Source organism: Cucumis melo, chromosome 3 (assembly GCF_025177605.1).
Source record: "Cucumis melo cultivar AY chromosome 3, USDA_Cmelo_AY_1.0, whole genome shotgun sequence".
Taxonomy (NCBI): domain Eukaryota; kingdom Viridiplantae; phylum Streptophyta; class Magnoliopsida; order Cucurbitales; family Cucurbitaceae; genus Cucumis; species Cucumis melo.
Genome location: NC_066859.1, coordinates 30187883 through 30204574, shown reverse-complemented (window position 1 = coordinate 30204574; position 16692 = coordinate 30187883). Strand labels below are relative to the sequence as shown.

Here is a 16692-nt window from a genome sequence, read left to right as displayed (position 1 = left end):
GCTTCCCAATTGATTCTCGCTTTTTGTGAGCTGTGTGCTTGAGCCTTCTTGTTTATGTATTTTTTTTCAAAACTAAGAAAATTTTAGTCGAGTGGGTCTTACACACAAAATGAAGTCATTCTAAAACATAGATTAACCACAAAATGGGCCTGACGTTTTGGGCCGGCTCCTGAAATGAATTGTGGGCTGGACATATCTAGGTATTTTGTGCTTCAGACCAACCCACCACCATGTTTTTTCTTTTTCTTTTTTTTTTTAATGAAATTTGGTTGTTGGTTAGTTACACATCAAATTTATTTTAACATCAATGGCTTAAATTGAACTCTAACATCTTCAGCTATATCATAAAAATGGAACAAATATCAAATTTCAACCATCAATTAAAATCCAAAACTAATAAATTTTGTCTATTTAAATAGGCGAATCAACTATTTGTTATTTCTAGCTCTTGAATCACCGGAATAAAATTATCTTTCTTCAAAGATTCACTAAAATCTAAAACCAAAATTTTAAAACTAAAAAAGAAAGTTTTTTTTTTCGAAATTTGACAAACTTTTTTAATTATCCTACTCATTTTTCATGAAATAGAGAGAAAATATACTTAATTTTTAAAATCCAAAAACAAGAAACGAAAAGGAATGATCTTAATACTTATGTATTTTACTAAATCCAAAGACCAAGATTCCTTAGTTTCAATTGTCATGGTTGTATAAGACACTGTCACACACAACAATGCCCAACTGTAAGGACTCCCAGCTTTTATCTTCTCACGTGTAAAGTGTTTTTCTCAAAGAACATAAGAAACATAGGGATGCAATGAACGGAAGGAAGAAGATGAAGTGGGAGAGTGATTAAAAGAGGGAAAAAGAAATGAAAAAAAAACAACTGATAGGAAAAAGTTGGAAAGTACACAACACACAAAGTAAATATGAGAGAGTGTGGAACTTTTTAAAATCAAAATTTTCTAAGTTATTAGGGTTAGATAAACTTTAACAATTACTTAACTCTAAAGGTTATGTAATTTTATGTATATTAATTGAAAAATTAGTTGTGTTTAGAAAGCGAAATGATGCAAGTGTGTAAACATAGAGAAGAGAGATTACAAGTAAAGAAACTATAGATTAGGAAAGAAAATCGAAAAGATTCTATTTCCCAAATGTATAGAACACATATATGGTAACATTTTGTAGCAAGAAAATGCTTCAAAACTTACCCATTAAAATATTTATTTTTAATGAAACGCAACTAAAACGTTCTAACATAATACTATAACAAGCAACGTTACATATTAAATAAACCATGAACTAAAATTTAAGTCATACCTTCTAACTATAATAAATTAAATTAAATTAAAAATTTTATTGATAAGATTGACTTAGTTAAGAATAAAAATTAGAACAAACTTTTTAAACTTGAATAAAGTGCTTTTGTCTTTTCTTTTTTTTTTTTACTCGAATGATAAACTTTTATAGTGTTTTTGTTTGTTCATTAAAAAAAGATATTTTGTAATGGTTATGATAGTATAAGGAAAAAGATTTTTGAAGATAGATGAGTTTGGTTAGGTTTAGGGAAATGGAAAGGTGGAATTTTGGATGCCTACGTTTATGTGTAGCTGACATGGAATTGTGACCCATAATCCAATGTTGGTTGTTACAAATTTTACAAGCTGGATTTTTTAATAATAACAAAACTCCTCCTTATCTTTCTCTCCAATATATATATATAGAGAGATAGATTGATATATAGATATATTTCTCCCAACACAACAAATCACTTTCTCTTCACATTTTTTGCTAATAAAATTGGCAATACAAAGAGATCAATATTAATCAGCCACAACATGATTCTCAGAAGATTCTTCTCCTCCTCTTTTCGCCTTGTTTCTTCATCATCATCTTCTTCTTCTTCAAAGGTTTGATAAAATCAATTTGCCTTTTACCCTTTTTTTATATAGATATTTTCATCTGGGTGAATTTCTTTCATATTTTGTTCTTCTCTCTCTCTCTCTCTCTCTCTCTCTCTCTCTCTCTCTCTCTCTTTCCTTTTTTGCATGTATGATTTGGTGGTAACTGGTATTATTCTTCTCTCTGATTTTTGGATCAAAATGAACCATTCATTTGGGAATTTGAAAGAGATCAGTTTAAACATTCTTCATGATCTTGATCATATAATGCATGTGTGGTTTCTTTATTCTTTTTGTAAAGTTACTTCTTTCTTTAGTCATGCGTTCGATTTTGTTTTCTCTTGTTAAGAAAAACAGAATTTTTTTTTCTTTGTAAATAGGAATTCTAATTTGGAAAGAAGTTGGGTAATCGTCATGATTTTGAACTTTGATTTGTCGTTAAACAAAAGAGAAGCTAATTTTAGCAAAAGTTTAGTGATTATGAATTTAAGAATAATGTCGTTCCTTTTTTAAATACAAATTGAGAGGTAAGATTTAAATCAGAACCTTTTGTCATCTCATGTACATATAATATACGTCGGATGAAATTTAAGTTTATATTATAATACGTAATTAGATTTAAGGGAGTATCAACATGATAGGGATTGCACTTTAAATTCCTTATTTTTATAATCTTTATCTTAAAAAGTATATATGTTCGAATATTTACTTTTATATTATTATAGCCTTCTCTCTTTTCTTTAACTGTTTGAGGATGAAGTCATGAGTCATGTACAGATCATTATAAAGAAAAAGAAAATGGAAAACATGAGGATTGGTATGAAGAAATATTAAAATATATTTATTTATTTGTTTAATTCTTATGAGGATGAGTTTTATTTTATATAACTTTTACTTAAATCTCAATTTTTGATAAAGATAAGATTTGACTAAATTCCTTTAATTAGTTGAAGACATAGAAATCTAAATTATATAAATATATATTTTGAGGGATGATAAAAAAGTGAACTTTAATGTTCACCAATATTTTGGATTATTACCAAATCGTTTGTCACGTGTGAACGCTTCATCCATGAAAAATAGAAAAAACAATATTGAATGGAACCCACATTCTTTTCTTGCATGGGAAACTTGTGCTCTTCTTCTTCTTCTTCTTCTTCTTCTTCTTCAAATTTCAATAATAAAATTTGGATAACGATGAAACAAAGTACTTGGAACTCACTAGCTAGTTGTATTTAATCTCATTGTCAATTTTCAATAAATAAAAAGAAAAGCATATTCTTTGAATCATATACTTCAAACTTTATGAAAATCAACCCAATGAAAAAAGGGGAAAAACTTTTCAACGATAATTGGCCATTTGGAGGACAGTCCCGAAGACAAGAAAGCGTTTAGGGGTTGGACGCTCGGAAACCGTCGAATGTTGTGCCGTGTACACTTTTCTTTTGTCCTTTTATTATTATTGTTCTTTTTGCCATTTTTCATTTTTATATTGATTTCTTTCGGTTATTCTGGAATTTTGGACGCCCAAAGTTTGTATTTTTCCATATGGGTTTATCATCTTTGTTTTTTCTTTTATCCTCAAGATTGTAGAATGAAAACGAAAGCTGTGATTGGATATTTTTAACTTTAATCCATTAGGAATTACTGAATAGTTTTGAAAATTGCAGCTTGGAGGAGGTTGTCATCGCGATGGGTTTAGGGCAGTATCTTCGATGCCGGAGCCTTGCCAATCATCACCTCTCAGGTACTTCAAATTCTCACACCCATTTTAGTAAGATTATCAATGACCCATCTTTTCATTAGATAGTAGTGCTCAAAGATTAGAGATTACGTGTTTTTATTTTAAACTCATTAATAGATGCTCGTGATTGAAGTTGAAATGCTGAGATTCGGTGTCTCTGTTTTGGGTTTGGTTTAATTTCAGTGATGATGAGAGCTGTGATTTTGACTGGGATAGTCTTGGATTTGGGCTAATGCCGACAGATTATATGTATATCATGAAATGCTCTAAAGATGGGAAATTTGAACGAGGTCAAATGAGCCGTTATGGGAACATTGAGTTAAGCCCTTCTGCTGGGGTTCTAAATTATGGACAGGTACCTTCTAGTTTCAGTTTGGGAATCAAGATTCAATCACTAACTTATGATTTTGGTACCATTTCCATTTACAGCAGAATTTATGTAGTTTCTTTTCACTAGGTGGTTGGTTGTTGTTCTTTGACATTAGGATTCGAAAATTTTGTTTTTGATGATGAAATGTGAATTCTGTTCTCTCTTCCCTTGAACATTTTATGTCGAGAGGAGTGGGGGATCTTGAGCAAAAGTATCTGTTTTCAAAATTATTCGAGAAATAGTTAGTGTTAGCTAACTGATTGTGAAAAGCTTGACAGAGTTTAGAGTGTGGTGTTGAAATGAATAGGGATTGTTTGAAGGCCTAAAAGCTTATAGGAAAAGAGACGGAGGCTTTCGTCTATTTCGTCCAGACCAAAATGCTCTTCGTATGATGACCGGTGCTGAACGGATGTGTATGCCCTCACCCTCCATCGAACAGTTTGTCGATGCTGTGAAGCAAATTACCATTGCGAATAGGCGTTGGGTAGTCCTCTATCTCTTTACCTATTTGATATACCTGTCTCAGTACTTTCATGTCAATGAGAAGTAACTATTGATCTTGGTTGGTTTTTCATTCTCATGATTGATTGTACTTGCAGGTCCCTCCGCTGGGGAAAGGATCACTTTACATAAGGCCTTTGCTCATTGGAACTGGTCCTGTTCTTGGCTTGGCTCCTGCGCCCGAGTATACTTTTCTAATTTATGCTTCCCCTGTTCGCAACTATTTTAAGGTGGGCACTCTTTCAATGGAGCTAATTTCACTTCACTTCAACAACACATGATTCATCTATAGCTCCTGGTTTGTTTTCTAAACAGGAAGGTTCAGCACCCTTGAACCTATACGTTGAGAATGAATTCGTTCGTGCATCTCGTGGTGGAACTGGAGGTGTGAAAACCATTTCAAATTATGCTCCGGTAAGTGTAAGCCAATTCTTCTTTTTCTTTGTGAAAACTAATGAATAAACTTGTTGCTAATCCAAGAGCTCAGTTTTGAATCTTTTGATTCAGTGGTAGATATATTTGGCATTTGGAGAAAGTTACATCAATCACATATTTTCTGATGTTTTTTTTTTCCGTTGTAGGTCTTAAAAGCTATCACCCGAGCAAAAAGCCGAGGGTTTTCTGACGTGTTATACCTTGATTCAGTGAATAAGAGAGATTTGGAAGAAGTTTCTTCTTGCAATATTTTCCTTGTAAAGGTATCTTTATAAGGGTTAAATTGACAGCGTAGAGTTATACTGACATGAAAGTGAAATTAAGTTATCATAAATGAAGATCTGATGATGGTATTTGGTCATCGGTTTGTAGAACTACAAATTTTCATTCTTTTGGATTTGAAAGTTCTGTTGTTTGTTCTACTTGGAACCAATGTTATTATGTCTCATTTCTATAGGGCAATGTTATTTCAACTCCTGCTACAAATGGAACAATTCTTCCAGGAGTAACCCGGAAAAGCATCATTGAAATTGCCCGTGATCGAGGTTACGAGGTGGTTATCTCATCCCTAATCAAGAATCTAGCAGCCAGGGTTTTGATTTTCTAAAAATTTTCAATTTTTTGGGTTTTCCAACTGCCATGTATACTTATGCTTCTTGTTATCATAATGGCAACCTCAATCTTATCCAGGTCGAGGAACGGGCCATTAACATGGAAGAACTGTTCGACGCTCATGAAGTTTTCTGCACTGGAACTGCTGTTGGTGTGGCCCCAGTTGGCAGCATCACATGTATGGATAGAAGGTAATCCAACTCCTCATACCCTGTCATAGCTCGAAATGTAAACCACCTATATTTTCAACTCACAAGCAAAGAAGATGAAGCTCGAAAACGGTTTGACAACCGAATTACTACATCGTCGGTATGACTTTGTCTAGTTCCTTGACGATGTTAACTGATTTGATCTTATCTGCAGGATCGAATACCAAACAGGTGCTGACACAACATGCCAAGAATTATATTCAACTCTTGTTGGGATTCAAACTGGAACCATTGAGGATAAGATGGGGTGGACTGTTGAGATCTCTTGAGTTTTTCATCTGTCCCACCGACATGAACAGTAAATTGCAAGTCCGTTCTCTGTGTCGGGTTTATCAGTAAAATGTCTCAAAGTTTGTTATTTGTTTTACTTTTCATAAGTTCCGTAGCTATAATTAAGCAGCAAGCCTTTAAGTCCAATACAAGTAATGAGGATCAAGAGCTGGAGATTCGTATGAAAGTAAATAAAATATTTTGATATATAAATTGTGATAAAATGTTTGAAATGATTAGTGTTGATTGGAAAAATACTAATTTGTAGGCCAAAAAATGGAGACAAGCTATTGAATTTGGTGAACTTTAATAATTGTGAATGGACTACTTTTTCATTAACTATAAGGTGGGCGAGTTATTGTGTCAGCAAAGGACCAAGGCTTCAAGCTATGGACTTTATTCGATTCCAGATTGAGACCTCTGTTCTTTTCTTTAATCCTTTGTTTTTAAGAAAAACCAATATATAATCAACTTTATTTTTTGGAATACTATAGAACCTAATACTATCTCCAAACTCCCTAATGTTGGAAGATAGACAAATTCATTGTAGTGTAGATATACCATAGTGTTAAAAGATAGTTAAGTTCAAGGAATTACCTCATATTTGGCGCAAACATCAATATTATAACTTATAAATTCTTATTCTACGAGTCGTCAAGACCAACAAGAATCACTTGCACCAATAAAGATACAATTTAATTTATTTTTTTAATCAAATAAAATAGGATCACGTGTTAGTTCTCGTATTAAACATTTCAAATATGGAGAAGGAAATTTTTTTTAGTATAAATAGAGATGAAGGGATTCGAAAAAAAGAAAACTCCTTAGTTTTTTTTATATATACTAATCTTAGTTGAGTTAAACTTTTATTCACTTATATTTTTTATTGACTTACATAGAGAATGAGAGAATAAATAAATTCATACTTATATTGAATTTAGTAAAAATAAAAAATTTAAAAGTGATGGGAGAATGGTATAAAAAAAAGTGCCTAGATAATTGACTTTATATTAAAAAGGGTATATATAGTATAAATAAAAACCGACATGGACAACCATATGTTAAAATTTTGGAAGCTCAAAAGGGAAAAGAATGCAACATCATACCTCCAAAATTCAAGAAAGTCACCCTAACATTTAATGCACTTTCTTTCCATGGCCGTGCTATTGTTCTGAACTTTAAAATAACAACTTTCTTTCTCGATGCGACAATGTAAATATATTGTTTTGATGATCCGTCAAATTAATTAGGAACGAAGATAAAATTTTTCATAATTTTGATTACATAAATGTTATTTCAATAGTGATCGATTTCACCTCATTTTTAAAAGTACGTTGAACTAGCAATTTGTGGTACGATAATTATAGTTATCTATTAGATATAAACAATATAGTCAATTATTAACACATAATTCGTATAGTACATGAGATAATTTGTCGTCCAAAATTCTATCATCCGTAAGTGTATGACCTAAAACAATATATTAAATTAATTTCTTTTATCTATCTTTGATTTACCTAACTGATCTAGATTTTTAAATTATGAATTAAAATTATAGATACATTCAAATCATAAAAGTATTTTAATTATACTCACTAAATCTATTTTGACTAAATGAATCTAAATTGTATACTTAAAACGACAAACCTAAGATACATGAAAAGGCTAAATATGTAGTAATTTTTCTAATACATAATATGTATACACGACAGTTATTTTCTTTTGAAGAACAAGTTCATAAAACCCCATAAACACAACATTTATCAAAAGTTTAAGATTAATGTTTTGATATAGCATACTTAAGTGGTTAAATAATCATTAAAAATTCAAACCTAAAATTCCTATGTTTGTTAATTATTACATGTAAAATTGACTAAAATTGAAGACGTGGGGAAATATAGACCTGAAGATACAGTTCATTGCATGAACCCATTTCCAACTTTTTCCACAATTGATTTTCTTTTGATTTTGGTCCTTTTGAGTATGAGGTGCGTAATTTAGTTTTAATTAAATTGAAGTGTCTCCTTCTATTGACAATGGCCTCAATCTCCATTATGAAGAACCAATCAATTAAACTCCTCTCTCTCTCTCTCTCTCTCTCTCTCTCTCTCTCTCTGTTTTTTTTTTATATTAGGGAACTACATGAAATAAATACCTTCGTTTAAAAGATCATAGAGTTGAATAATGTCCAAAAACTCCATGGGAAAATTTGATTTACAAATTCAGAAACAGTTATGGAAGTGTGTAAATAAATCCAAATTGGACTAAAGAAGAAATTATAATAATATAATGAATCACATCCCCATCATTTCTTTAATAGGGATTTCAACTTGTTTGTTTTACCTTATAAGAAAATCCCCACATTTTTCAATCCACGACAAATATGAGGGAGGAAGGTCCTGTTTCTTGAAAACTACTTTTTCATTTATTTGTTTTTAATTTTAGAGTTTAATTAGGGCATTAGTTGTTTGACCTACTTACTTAATTTTTATTGTGAAAACTAGAAATGCCAATTGAGAATAAATTATTTGGCACATAATTTAACCTACTTATATTAGCACCTTTTAACTTCATAATTACACTTTAGATCTCAATTATACGAGCTGCCTGATTTTGAACTAAACTAGCTCCAACTTTCTTAGCCAATAAATCAAAGTAACAACACATGATCCCTTCATTTGAGTTAGCTTGATTTTGATCTTTTTTTTTTTTGTTTTTTGAATAAAACTTCTCCCCTTTCACATTATTATTATGTTTATATGATTTTTGTTAGTGCAATAACTCTTGGATATGGACATCTGTCAATATTTTAGAAAACTGATACGAAAAACATACGTCAATGGATTGCAATGAAGAATAGATAAGTTAAAGAACAGTAGATTGAGGATGAGTAGTTGTAGTTTGTAAATAGCTTTGACCGGTATGATAATGTTTCTTGAAAATCGGTTGTTTCTTTTGTTCCAAAGAGACCAACCAATGGTGTGATTGAGATATGAAACAAGAAGAGATCAGCTGCCATTGAGAGAGTGATTATTGTGCAAGTAATTATGAATAATGGTACTCTCACAAGACTGTAAAAATTATCCCAAAGTACACCAACTAATTTGGGTTTAATTATCAACGTACAGATTAAGAGCGGATGTGTGGATAAGAGTAGAATTTGTGAATCAAAGTTTTACTTTTCAAAAGAGAGAGAGAGAGACGTTAAGGAGTTAACGTTGTGGTGTGTTGGCTGTTTTCTATTTTATTATTTATTGTTTTCTAAAACGAATAAACTGTTTTTGTGCATTCACTTTCCAAATAATTGCGGATTATTATTATATATCCATTTTTTTTTCTCCAGCTTTTTACCTCTCTGGGGGTTTGGTTTGAACCTCTCCGGGCTGTCTACTTTTTAGGAATTTCAATAACCTTATCTTTTCTTTTTCTTTTTCAATTTAATAGCAATATAGGGAGTGATTGATAATCAATTCAATAATCACTCTTCAACGCATATATAATTCAAAAAAGCAACATTCTATGACCATTTATAGGGTTAATTGGGAAAAAAAGATTAAAAAAGATAAAAAAAAGGCAACCAAGTCAAACCCACTTTGAAGCTGCCAATAATGAGTCAAATTGTCTCATTTATTTATCCAATAACTGTCTTCAATTTAAAAGTTGGATCACACACTAACACTATGTTTGAAAACACACATTGAAATATACATTACAAATTAAAATAATAATATTTAACACTTTCCTTTTTTTTTTTAAAAAAAAAAAAAACAGTTTATGTATTAAAGTTAAGTATAAGCGTTAGACATAATTGTAAGTACACAATTAGATATATATATATATATATATATATATATATATATATATATATATATATATATATATATATATATATATATATATATAATGTAGGAGTGGGTTGTGGGTTTGGAGATTAATTCCTTGAGAGAGGGAGAAGCTCAATTAATTAATTTAATTATGATAAGCTTCATTAATCTACCAATTTAAGCATGCACATATTGTATTAACGGCTTGGCTCTTGTCGAAGACTTTAATTATAAAGTTTTGTAATTTTCCAATAACATTAATTATGTTTTAGACACAAACATTAAGGACGTTATACAGAGATATTACCATATAGATTCCACAAATGATTGGAAACAAAAGGAATTTTATGTTAATTAACATGCAGATGTACGTCTTAATATGTACATCATTAATTTTCTGTTTTTGTTAAAAGATATAATTAGATTAATTAAATAGGTTTATTGTCGTCGTCTTCTTCTTCTTCTTTTTTAATTTACTAGTTAATTTTAAAGAAAAATTTTCGTTTATTATTGTTAATTCCACGTAGAGATCTATATAATCAAAGATACATCTTAGGGGAAAATACAAAAAAATCAAATACATGGTAGTGGTTTTTTACAAGATACTCTATTTTGTATATGCTTTATGCTTCTTCTATTTTTCTTTTTTGGCAATGTTATTCTATTAAGATGGTGAATATAATAATTTGGATGATTTGGTGCATTTTTTGATAAACAATTTTTCTTTTTCACATTCTTTAATTTTGATGTAATAATTTTTCTTTTTTACTTATTCCCACTCATTTTTATTAGTGTTTAATAGCGCCACAAAGGAAAAAAAAAATCAAAATAAAACAATACTTAAGAAAAAAACAAAATAATTACTTGATTTTAGTGTATTAAAATAATGAAAGTAAGATAGATTAGATTAATGAATGTTGGATTAAAGAAAGGTTTAGGGATTAGTTAATTGAAAGGTGTTTGTATAATATCTGATTTTGGTCATTTTGGTGACCTACCAAGATGGAAAAAGAAGCAACAAAAATTTTCCACACAATTTCAAGATATGAGTTAGTGGACAGTCTTAGTGTGTGACTAATTTATTTACTTAATTTCAATTCAATCCCTTCTAGAACCCTATACAGCTATTACTTAGCTAGATACCCCTTTTCTCCCCTTTAGATGTTACCATCACTAAATATATATATGTTTGACTTTATTTCTTTCTTCCTATAAATAAAAATTTTATTGTAATTATTACTATCATTTTCATTTTAGGGTTTCCTGTTAATTACTTCTGCTCTTGAAGAAGTTATGAGAGAAGTTTCTCTTTCTTCATTAAAGCTCATAAAGAAGAAAGTAAGAAAAAGAAAATACTTTCCCTTTCAATTATATAGAATGTCTTAATACACAAACCCCCTTTTCATTATTTTTCCATCTAAATTAAATTATGTTAGTAGACATCACATGTGTCTTTTTCCAACACATGGATTTATTTTAATTTCCTTATGATCGAATATAATTACAATTAATTCAAAATTAATATTAGTTTATAATTACAGATTAATGTCTCCTTTTACAATGTTGCCTTCTGGATAAAGAATCTGAAATGTAAATCCATGTGTTTAGGATCAAAAAGTAGATTAAATAAACCAATCCTTGTACAATTTAGTTAGTGGATATATAAGTCACTTAAAGTAAATCATACTCCAACTAACAACAAGAAGAGAGATGGAACAGTAAAAAATATCATATATATATATATATATATATCCATATGTGTACATATAGATAATTTGTTTCGAGATCTATATCGTATATTATTTTGTTTCAAGTTGGTGTACCCAATTACATATATATAACTAGAATAATAAGATTTAAGGTTATTAGATATACATAGAGTTTCATTACAAAATCAATTGTCATATATCTTACCCAATTAGATTTTGAAATTAGATTTTACTTCTTTTTCAAAAAAAAAATACTTTTTTGAACTTTAAGAAGTTTAATACAATTGATATTGTAGAAAAGAAAAATAAATTAGAAAAAAATGAAATTATGGTAAAAAAGAAGCAAAAAGAAAGTTTTAATTCAACCATTGATATTTATCTTGAGTAATAGTCTATCATTTCCACCAACCATATAAAAGAGATCCAGACAAATTAAATATATACGGCAGAAAGAAAAAACAGAGAAAACATTATATTTAGTGAAATACTTAGAAATAATTGTAAAAGAGAAAAGAAAAACTTGAATGACATTTCGATTAGACAGTTTTATTTTTGGTCAAATTGAGGTATTATTATTACATGTGGGATTCTACTTTTCCATATAGACTTCGTAGAATGTTGTTTCAAACTGCATGTCCCAATTCCCAATACGTATATATATATTATTATAATAATTATTAGAAATAAAATAATAAAAAGGAAACCCTCTTTTTTCTTTAATCTTTTTACAGAAAAAAAAATAAACAAATAATGCAGTGTGATGTGTGTACATGTGTGTGTATACAGTAATTATTATGGTATAGTAATAAAAGGACAAGAAGAAAACATCCTTGTTTTGCTTATTCTGTCATCCTTCATTTAATTTTCAATTGCATTATGCCACACCTTTTTCTTTTCTTTTCTTTTTTTTTTTAAATTTCTTTTTATATTTAGTCAGATTGGCTTTTTCAGCATCCATGTTTCTCCATTTTTTTTTTAAATTTTTCTTTCTCTATCTCTCTCTTTCTTATAGTTCATAGTTTTTTGAATTAGGAGGAAAAGGGGAGAAGAATGGGAAGAGCTCCTTGCTGTGACAAAGCTAATGTTAAGAAAGGGCCATGGTCTCCTGAAGAAGATGCGAAACTCAAGTCTTATATTGAAAAACATGGAACTGGTGGTAATTGGATTGCTTTGCCTCAAAAAATTGGTAAAAGTTCTTCCTTTTTACTTTTTTGGGTTGTAGATTTTCTGTTGTATAAAGTTAATTGGGGTTTAATTAAAATTATTTTTAATTTTAGGACTTAAGAGATGTGGGAAAAGCTGTAGGTTGAGATGGTTGAATTATCTTCGTCCAAATATTAAGCATGGAGGTTTCTCCGAGGAAGAAGACAGAATCATTTGTAGTCTTTATGTTAGTATTGGAAGCAGGTAATTCTTTTTTTTTTTCTTCTTCTTCTTCCCTAATCCATTTAAATTTTTCTGTTAAAAAAACCCCAAATCATTTCACAGGCTTAATATTAGGGTTTCGGTTTCAAAAAGGGAATGGAATCTAGCTAAATATATCAATTAAATGATTGATCTATCTTTTTTGTGTTTGAGGGTAATTTAAGACAGTATCACAAACACTATAGGTTGTGTTTTTTTAACCCATTTCCTTTTATGTTTTTGATTTTTGAAAGTTAATTAAAACTATTTTTTCTTATTTTTTTTACAAAGATTTCTTCTCACTTAAACAAAAGTTTTATTCTTAAACCAAATTCTAAAATGAAAACCATTTTTAAAAAAGTGTTATTATAGTTTTTATATTTTGGCTTGGTTCAAAAAACAGTGGTAAAAGTAGATAGAAAAGGTAAAAGATTTAGAGGTGTCTACCAAATTGAGTATTTATAGATTTAATTTTAAAAAATTAAAAACCTAAAATAAAATGGTTTTGAGCTAAGTACTTTCATTTCCTCTAAATTAATATCGATAATAGTAATATAATATTATAATTAGAAATATAATCTGGTCAGGGTTATGCATCTCTTCCGATTCCCTTTGATATATTATTCTTCTTTTTGTATTGTCAGACAATATCATTTTCTCAAACTACAACTCTTCCGCTATTGCTTTTAACTTATCTGTTTCTTTTAATCATTTTGTAGTATCCTCTTTTAATTTTTTTTTTATTCACATAATTGAATAGTATCGTATATTTCTTTAAACAAAGGAGGGTTTTAGGCATATATATATAAAGAGTGTATTTTGCATGTATGGAATATAGGTGGTCTATCATTGCAGCGCAACTACCAGGAAGAACAGATAATGATATAAAGAATTATTGGAACACGAGGTTGAAGAAGAAGCTATTCGGGAAGCAAAGAAAAGATCATCAACAACAAGCAATAACTCGTAGAGGAAATGGGGTAAAGCAAATGCAACAAATAAAGAGATCATCAGAGAATAACAACACAACAATAACAACAACAATAGCTCATATGGGTGAGAATAATAGTTCCATATTTTCATTAAACCATTCTCATAACAACAATATTCTTCCTTATTGGCCTCAACAGCAGCACCTCCCATTGGCTCCTCACTTCAACAACAACTTGACTCCCTTTGGGAAGCCAATTGAAAATGATTTGAGCAAATTTGGAGTTCAATTCATGGATCAAGAAAGTAATTTGTATAGTAGCAACAACAATAATAATGAAAATGGAAATGAATATGGAAACTATATCCCAATTATGCAAGGGCAGAGTAGCAGCAGCAACAGCCAAATGGTGGAGATTGAGAATTATAATAACATGGCCAATTATGAAGATCCAAGGAGGGTTTTGTGTGGACTTGAGTTTCTATATGGAGATCATCACATAATGAGTGGCAACAACAATGATCTTCAAATTTCTTCTTGCCTTCCAAATTATGAAGAAATATTGCTGCAAGATTTGTCAACTACCACTACTACTACAACTCAAGAATATGGAGCTAAGTTTGATGATTTGAGGATATTGGATAACAATGCACTATGATCATGGTGGAAGCTAGGGCATGATGTAAAGTTAAATAAAAATAGACTCTCTTTAGTAATAGATCGAGTGAACTTGGAGGCTGGGGTTTGGATATTTTCCTTTGATGTAGACAATAACTTTAGGGGGGGAAACATGAATATTGTTATGTTTGTTGGTTTCTTTTTTTTTTTAATCTTCTTGTTGGTTGGAAAAACTGATTAATTATTACTATATATAAGTATATCTTGTGTTTTGATTTAATTCCGGTGAGTATTTTCACCAATAGACTTTTAGCATTCATTTTTTCATCAAGATTTTTGAATTTTGATATTATTGTTGTCATTATCTGAGATTTTGTAAAGATCTGGAGAAAAAGAAGAAAATTATGAGTGTTGCTATTAATAATTATTATACATACTCAGAATATATTATGATTCCCTAGTTTTTCCCTTTCTGAGTGTTAATTTTTTCTGTTGAATTGAAAAGTGTTTGAAAAAGTAGGGTTGGTTCCTGACCTCATGTGTGAATAATTTGATAAAGGATTACAGCTACAACTTCATTGGGATCTGAAATTTGACCTCAAGCTTTTTTCTTCCTCCATGAAATCTCTCGAAATTAGAGCATTACCTAATTTTTGTTGCTTTAGACTTTAGCAAACATAAATGCCCTAACTTTTCTTTTCTTTTTTTAATTGTATATATGTGTGTGTTGAAATTAAACTTGTTCTTATATGGTTTTCTGTTTTGACAAATGGGAAAGCGTAAGAAAATTGGATATTGGGGTTAGTTTATAATAATAATTTATAGGTTGGGTAATCAAGTTTGGGACTAAAAAAGATTTGAATTCAAGCCATTTTGTAGAGTTAAGTCAACATGATTGAGTACCCTAAAGTGTTCTTTTTATAAATATAATTTGTAGGGGAAAAAAAAATGAAACCCTAAAATTTATAAATGGTTTTAGGATCTCATAGTGGCATCCAAGAAGACGAGCATGCTTGATATTCAAACAAATTTAACTTTGTGTCACTAATTTGTTTTGCAAACGTTGTAGTGAAAAAGAAGTCAATTTTGTTTAGATTACAACTACTAATTATTTGTTGGTAGAAACACTCATTTAAACGAACTAAATAATTACTCAAGTTTCACTTAATCATAAATATGCAAGAAGATGATATGATGGAAAAAAATTGTTAATTTAGGAAAACAAGAGAAAGTTGGGAATTAAGGATTTATTTATATTGTTTTTTCTGTATCGAACATAGTATATGTTAGAACTTCAGTTAACTAATTCTTATAAATCAATTTATTCCTTTTAGACCCCTTATATTATACTAAAGATTTTATTTTCAAAAATATTTATTTTGGTCTTTATATATATACTTTCAATTTCAAATTCATTTGTCCTATTTAATTTCAAAATATTCATTTTAGCCAATACTTTCAATCTTGCTTTATTTTAGTCCTTCAACTTTAGAAGAGTTACAATATGGTACTAAGGTCAAAATTAACACATTTGAAAGTAAATTATCCAAAAATCAACCGAAGTTTAGTTAAAAAAAAACTAAAGCGAACAATTAAAATCCAAAAGTACATAAATAATTACCAAAACAATATTTAATCTAAACCCTTTTCCTCTCTCTCTCTTTAAGATAGAGAAGAAGAATCAACTTACAAATATAATTAATTTGAATAAATTCTAAAATTAAATGTATAAATATATTAAAGTAACAATCTAGCAATACGAATTATCTATTTGATTAGTAGTACATATTAATTTCAGAAAACAACAACCCCAAAGCTTTTTTTTTTTTTTTATCTCTCTCTCTCTGAAAAAAAAATGTAAAATCCATTTCAAAGAAGAATAATTAGAAACTCAATAAGAGAAATAGCAATAATATATAGGTAAGCAAAAAAGAGGTTAATTAATTTGTTGCATGGGAGTTGGAAGGTTTAAAAAAGAGTGGGTTTTGTGTTTGAGGGTTGGTGATGGGAGTTGGAGGGTAAAGCCGCCTAATTTTAAAGACTGCACATGTGTTTATGTATATTATTATTTGAGAACAACATCACTAATTTAAATCATCTTTTTGTAAGGTCAAAGAAACACTAATTAAGCTAATGGTACTTATATTTGTCTGACTAAAAGT

The 16692-nt window shown here is 29.5% G+C and overlaps 2 protein-coding genes across 6 annotated transcripts; both read left to right on the top strand.

The window, feature by feature from the left end:
- Nucleotides 1–1387: 1387 nt before the first annotated feature.
- Nucleotides 1388–6277, top strand: LOC103487805 (branched-chain-amino-acid aminotransferase 2, chloroplastic). Of its 5 annotated transcripts, none has more exons than XM_008446285.3 (10): nucleotides 1388–1912; nucleotides 3574–3650; nucleotides 3831–4002; nucleotides 4325–4501; nucleotides 4617–4748; nucleotides 4834–4932; nucleotides 5100–5216; nucleotides 5411–5506; nucleotides 5644–5756; nucleotides 5929–6277. In XM_008446285.3, exons 1-10 carry the CDS (start codon nucleotides 1841–1843, stop codon nucleotides 6041–6043), a joined length of 1170 nt encoding a protein of 389 aa, XP_008444507.1. In that variant the 5' UTR covers nucleotides 1388–1840; the 3' UTR covers nucleotides 6044–6277. The 5 variants fall into 5 exon arrangements, with proteins under 5 accessions (XP_008444507.1, XP_050938389.1, XP_050938392.1 ...); XM_051082432.1 differs by having other exon boundaries at nucleotides 1740–1912; nucleotides 5100–5210; XM_051082435.1 differs by lacking the exon at nucleotides 1388–1912 and adding an exon at nucleotides 2700–2720.
- A 6154-nt stretch (nucleotides 6278–12431) lies between these two features.
- Nucleotides 12432–14810, top strand: LOC103487807 (transcription factor RAX3-like). Its single transcript, XM_008446289.3, has 3 exons — nucleotides 12432–12763; nucleotides 12855–12984; nucleotides 13820–14810. The coding sequence occupies exons 1-3, from the start codon at nucleotides 12628–12630 to the stop codon at nucleotides 14568–14570; spliced, it is 1017 nt and encodes a 338-aa protein (XP_008444511.1). The 5' UTR covers nucleotides 12432–12627; the 3' UTR covers nucleotides 14571–14810.
- The last annotated feature ends 1882 nt before the right edge of the window (nucleotides 14811–16692 follow it).

Coding starts and splice junctions, on each gene's coding strand:
- LOC103487805 (XM_008446285.3), top strand. CDS start 1,841: ATGATTCTCAGAAGATTCTTCTCCTCCTCTTTTCGCCTTGTTTCTTCA. Junction 4,749..4,833: donor CTGTTCGCAACTATTTTAAG/GTGGGCACTCTT, acceptor TTTTCTAAACAG/GAAGGTTCAGCACCCTTGAA. Junction 5,757..5,928: donor ATCACATGTATGGATAGAAG/GTAATCCAACTC, acceptor TCTTATCTGCAG/GATCGAATACCAAACAGGTG.
- LOC103487807 (XM_008446289.3), top strand. CDS start 12,628: ATGGGAAGAGCTCCTTGCTGTGACAAAGCTAATGTTAAGAAAGGGCCA. Junction 12,764..12,854: donor TGCTTTGCCTCAAAAAATTG/GTAAAAGTTCTT, acceptor TTTTAATTTTAG/GACTTAAGAGATGTGGGAAA. Junction 12,985..13,819: donor TATGTTAGTATTGGAAGCAG/GTAATTCTTTTT, acceptor TATGGAATATAG/GTGGTCTATCATTGCAGCGC.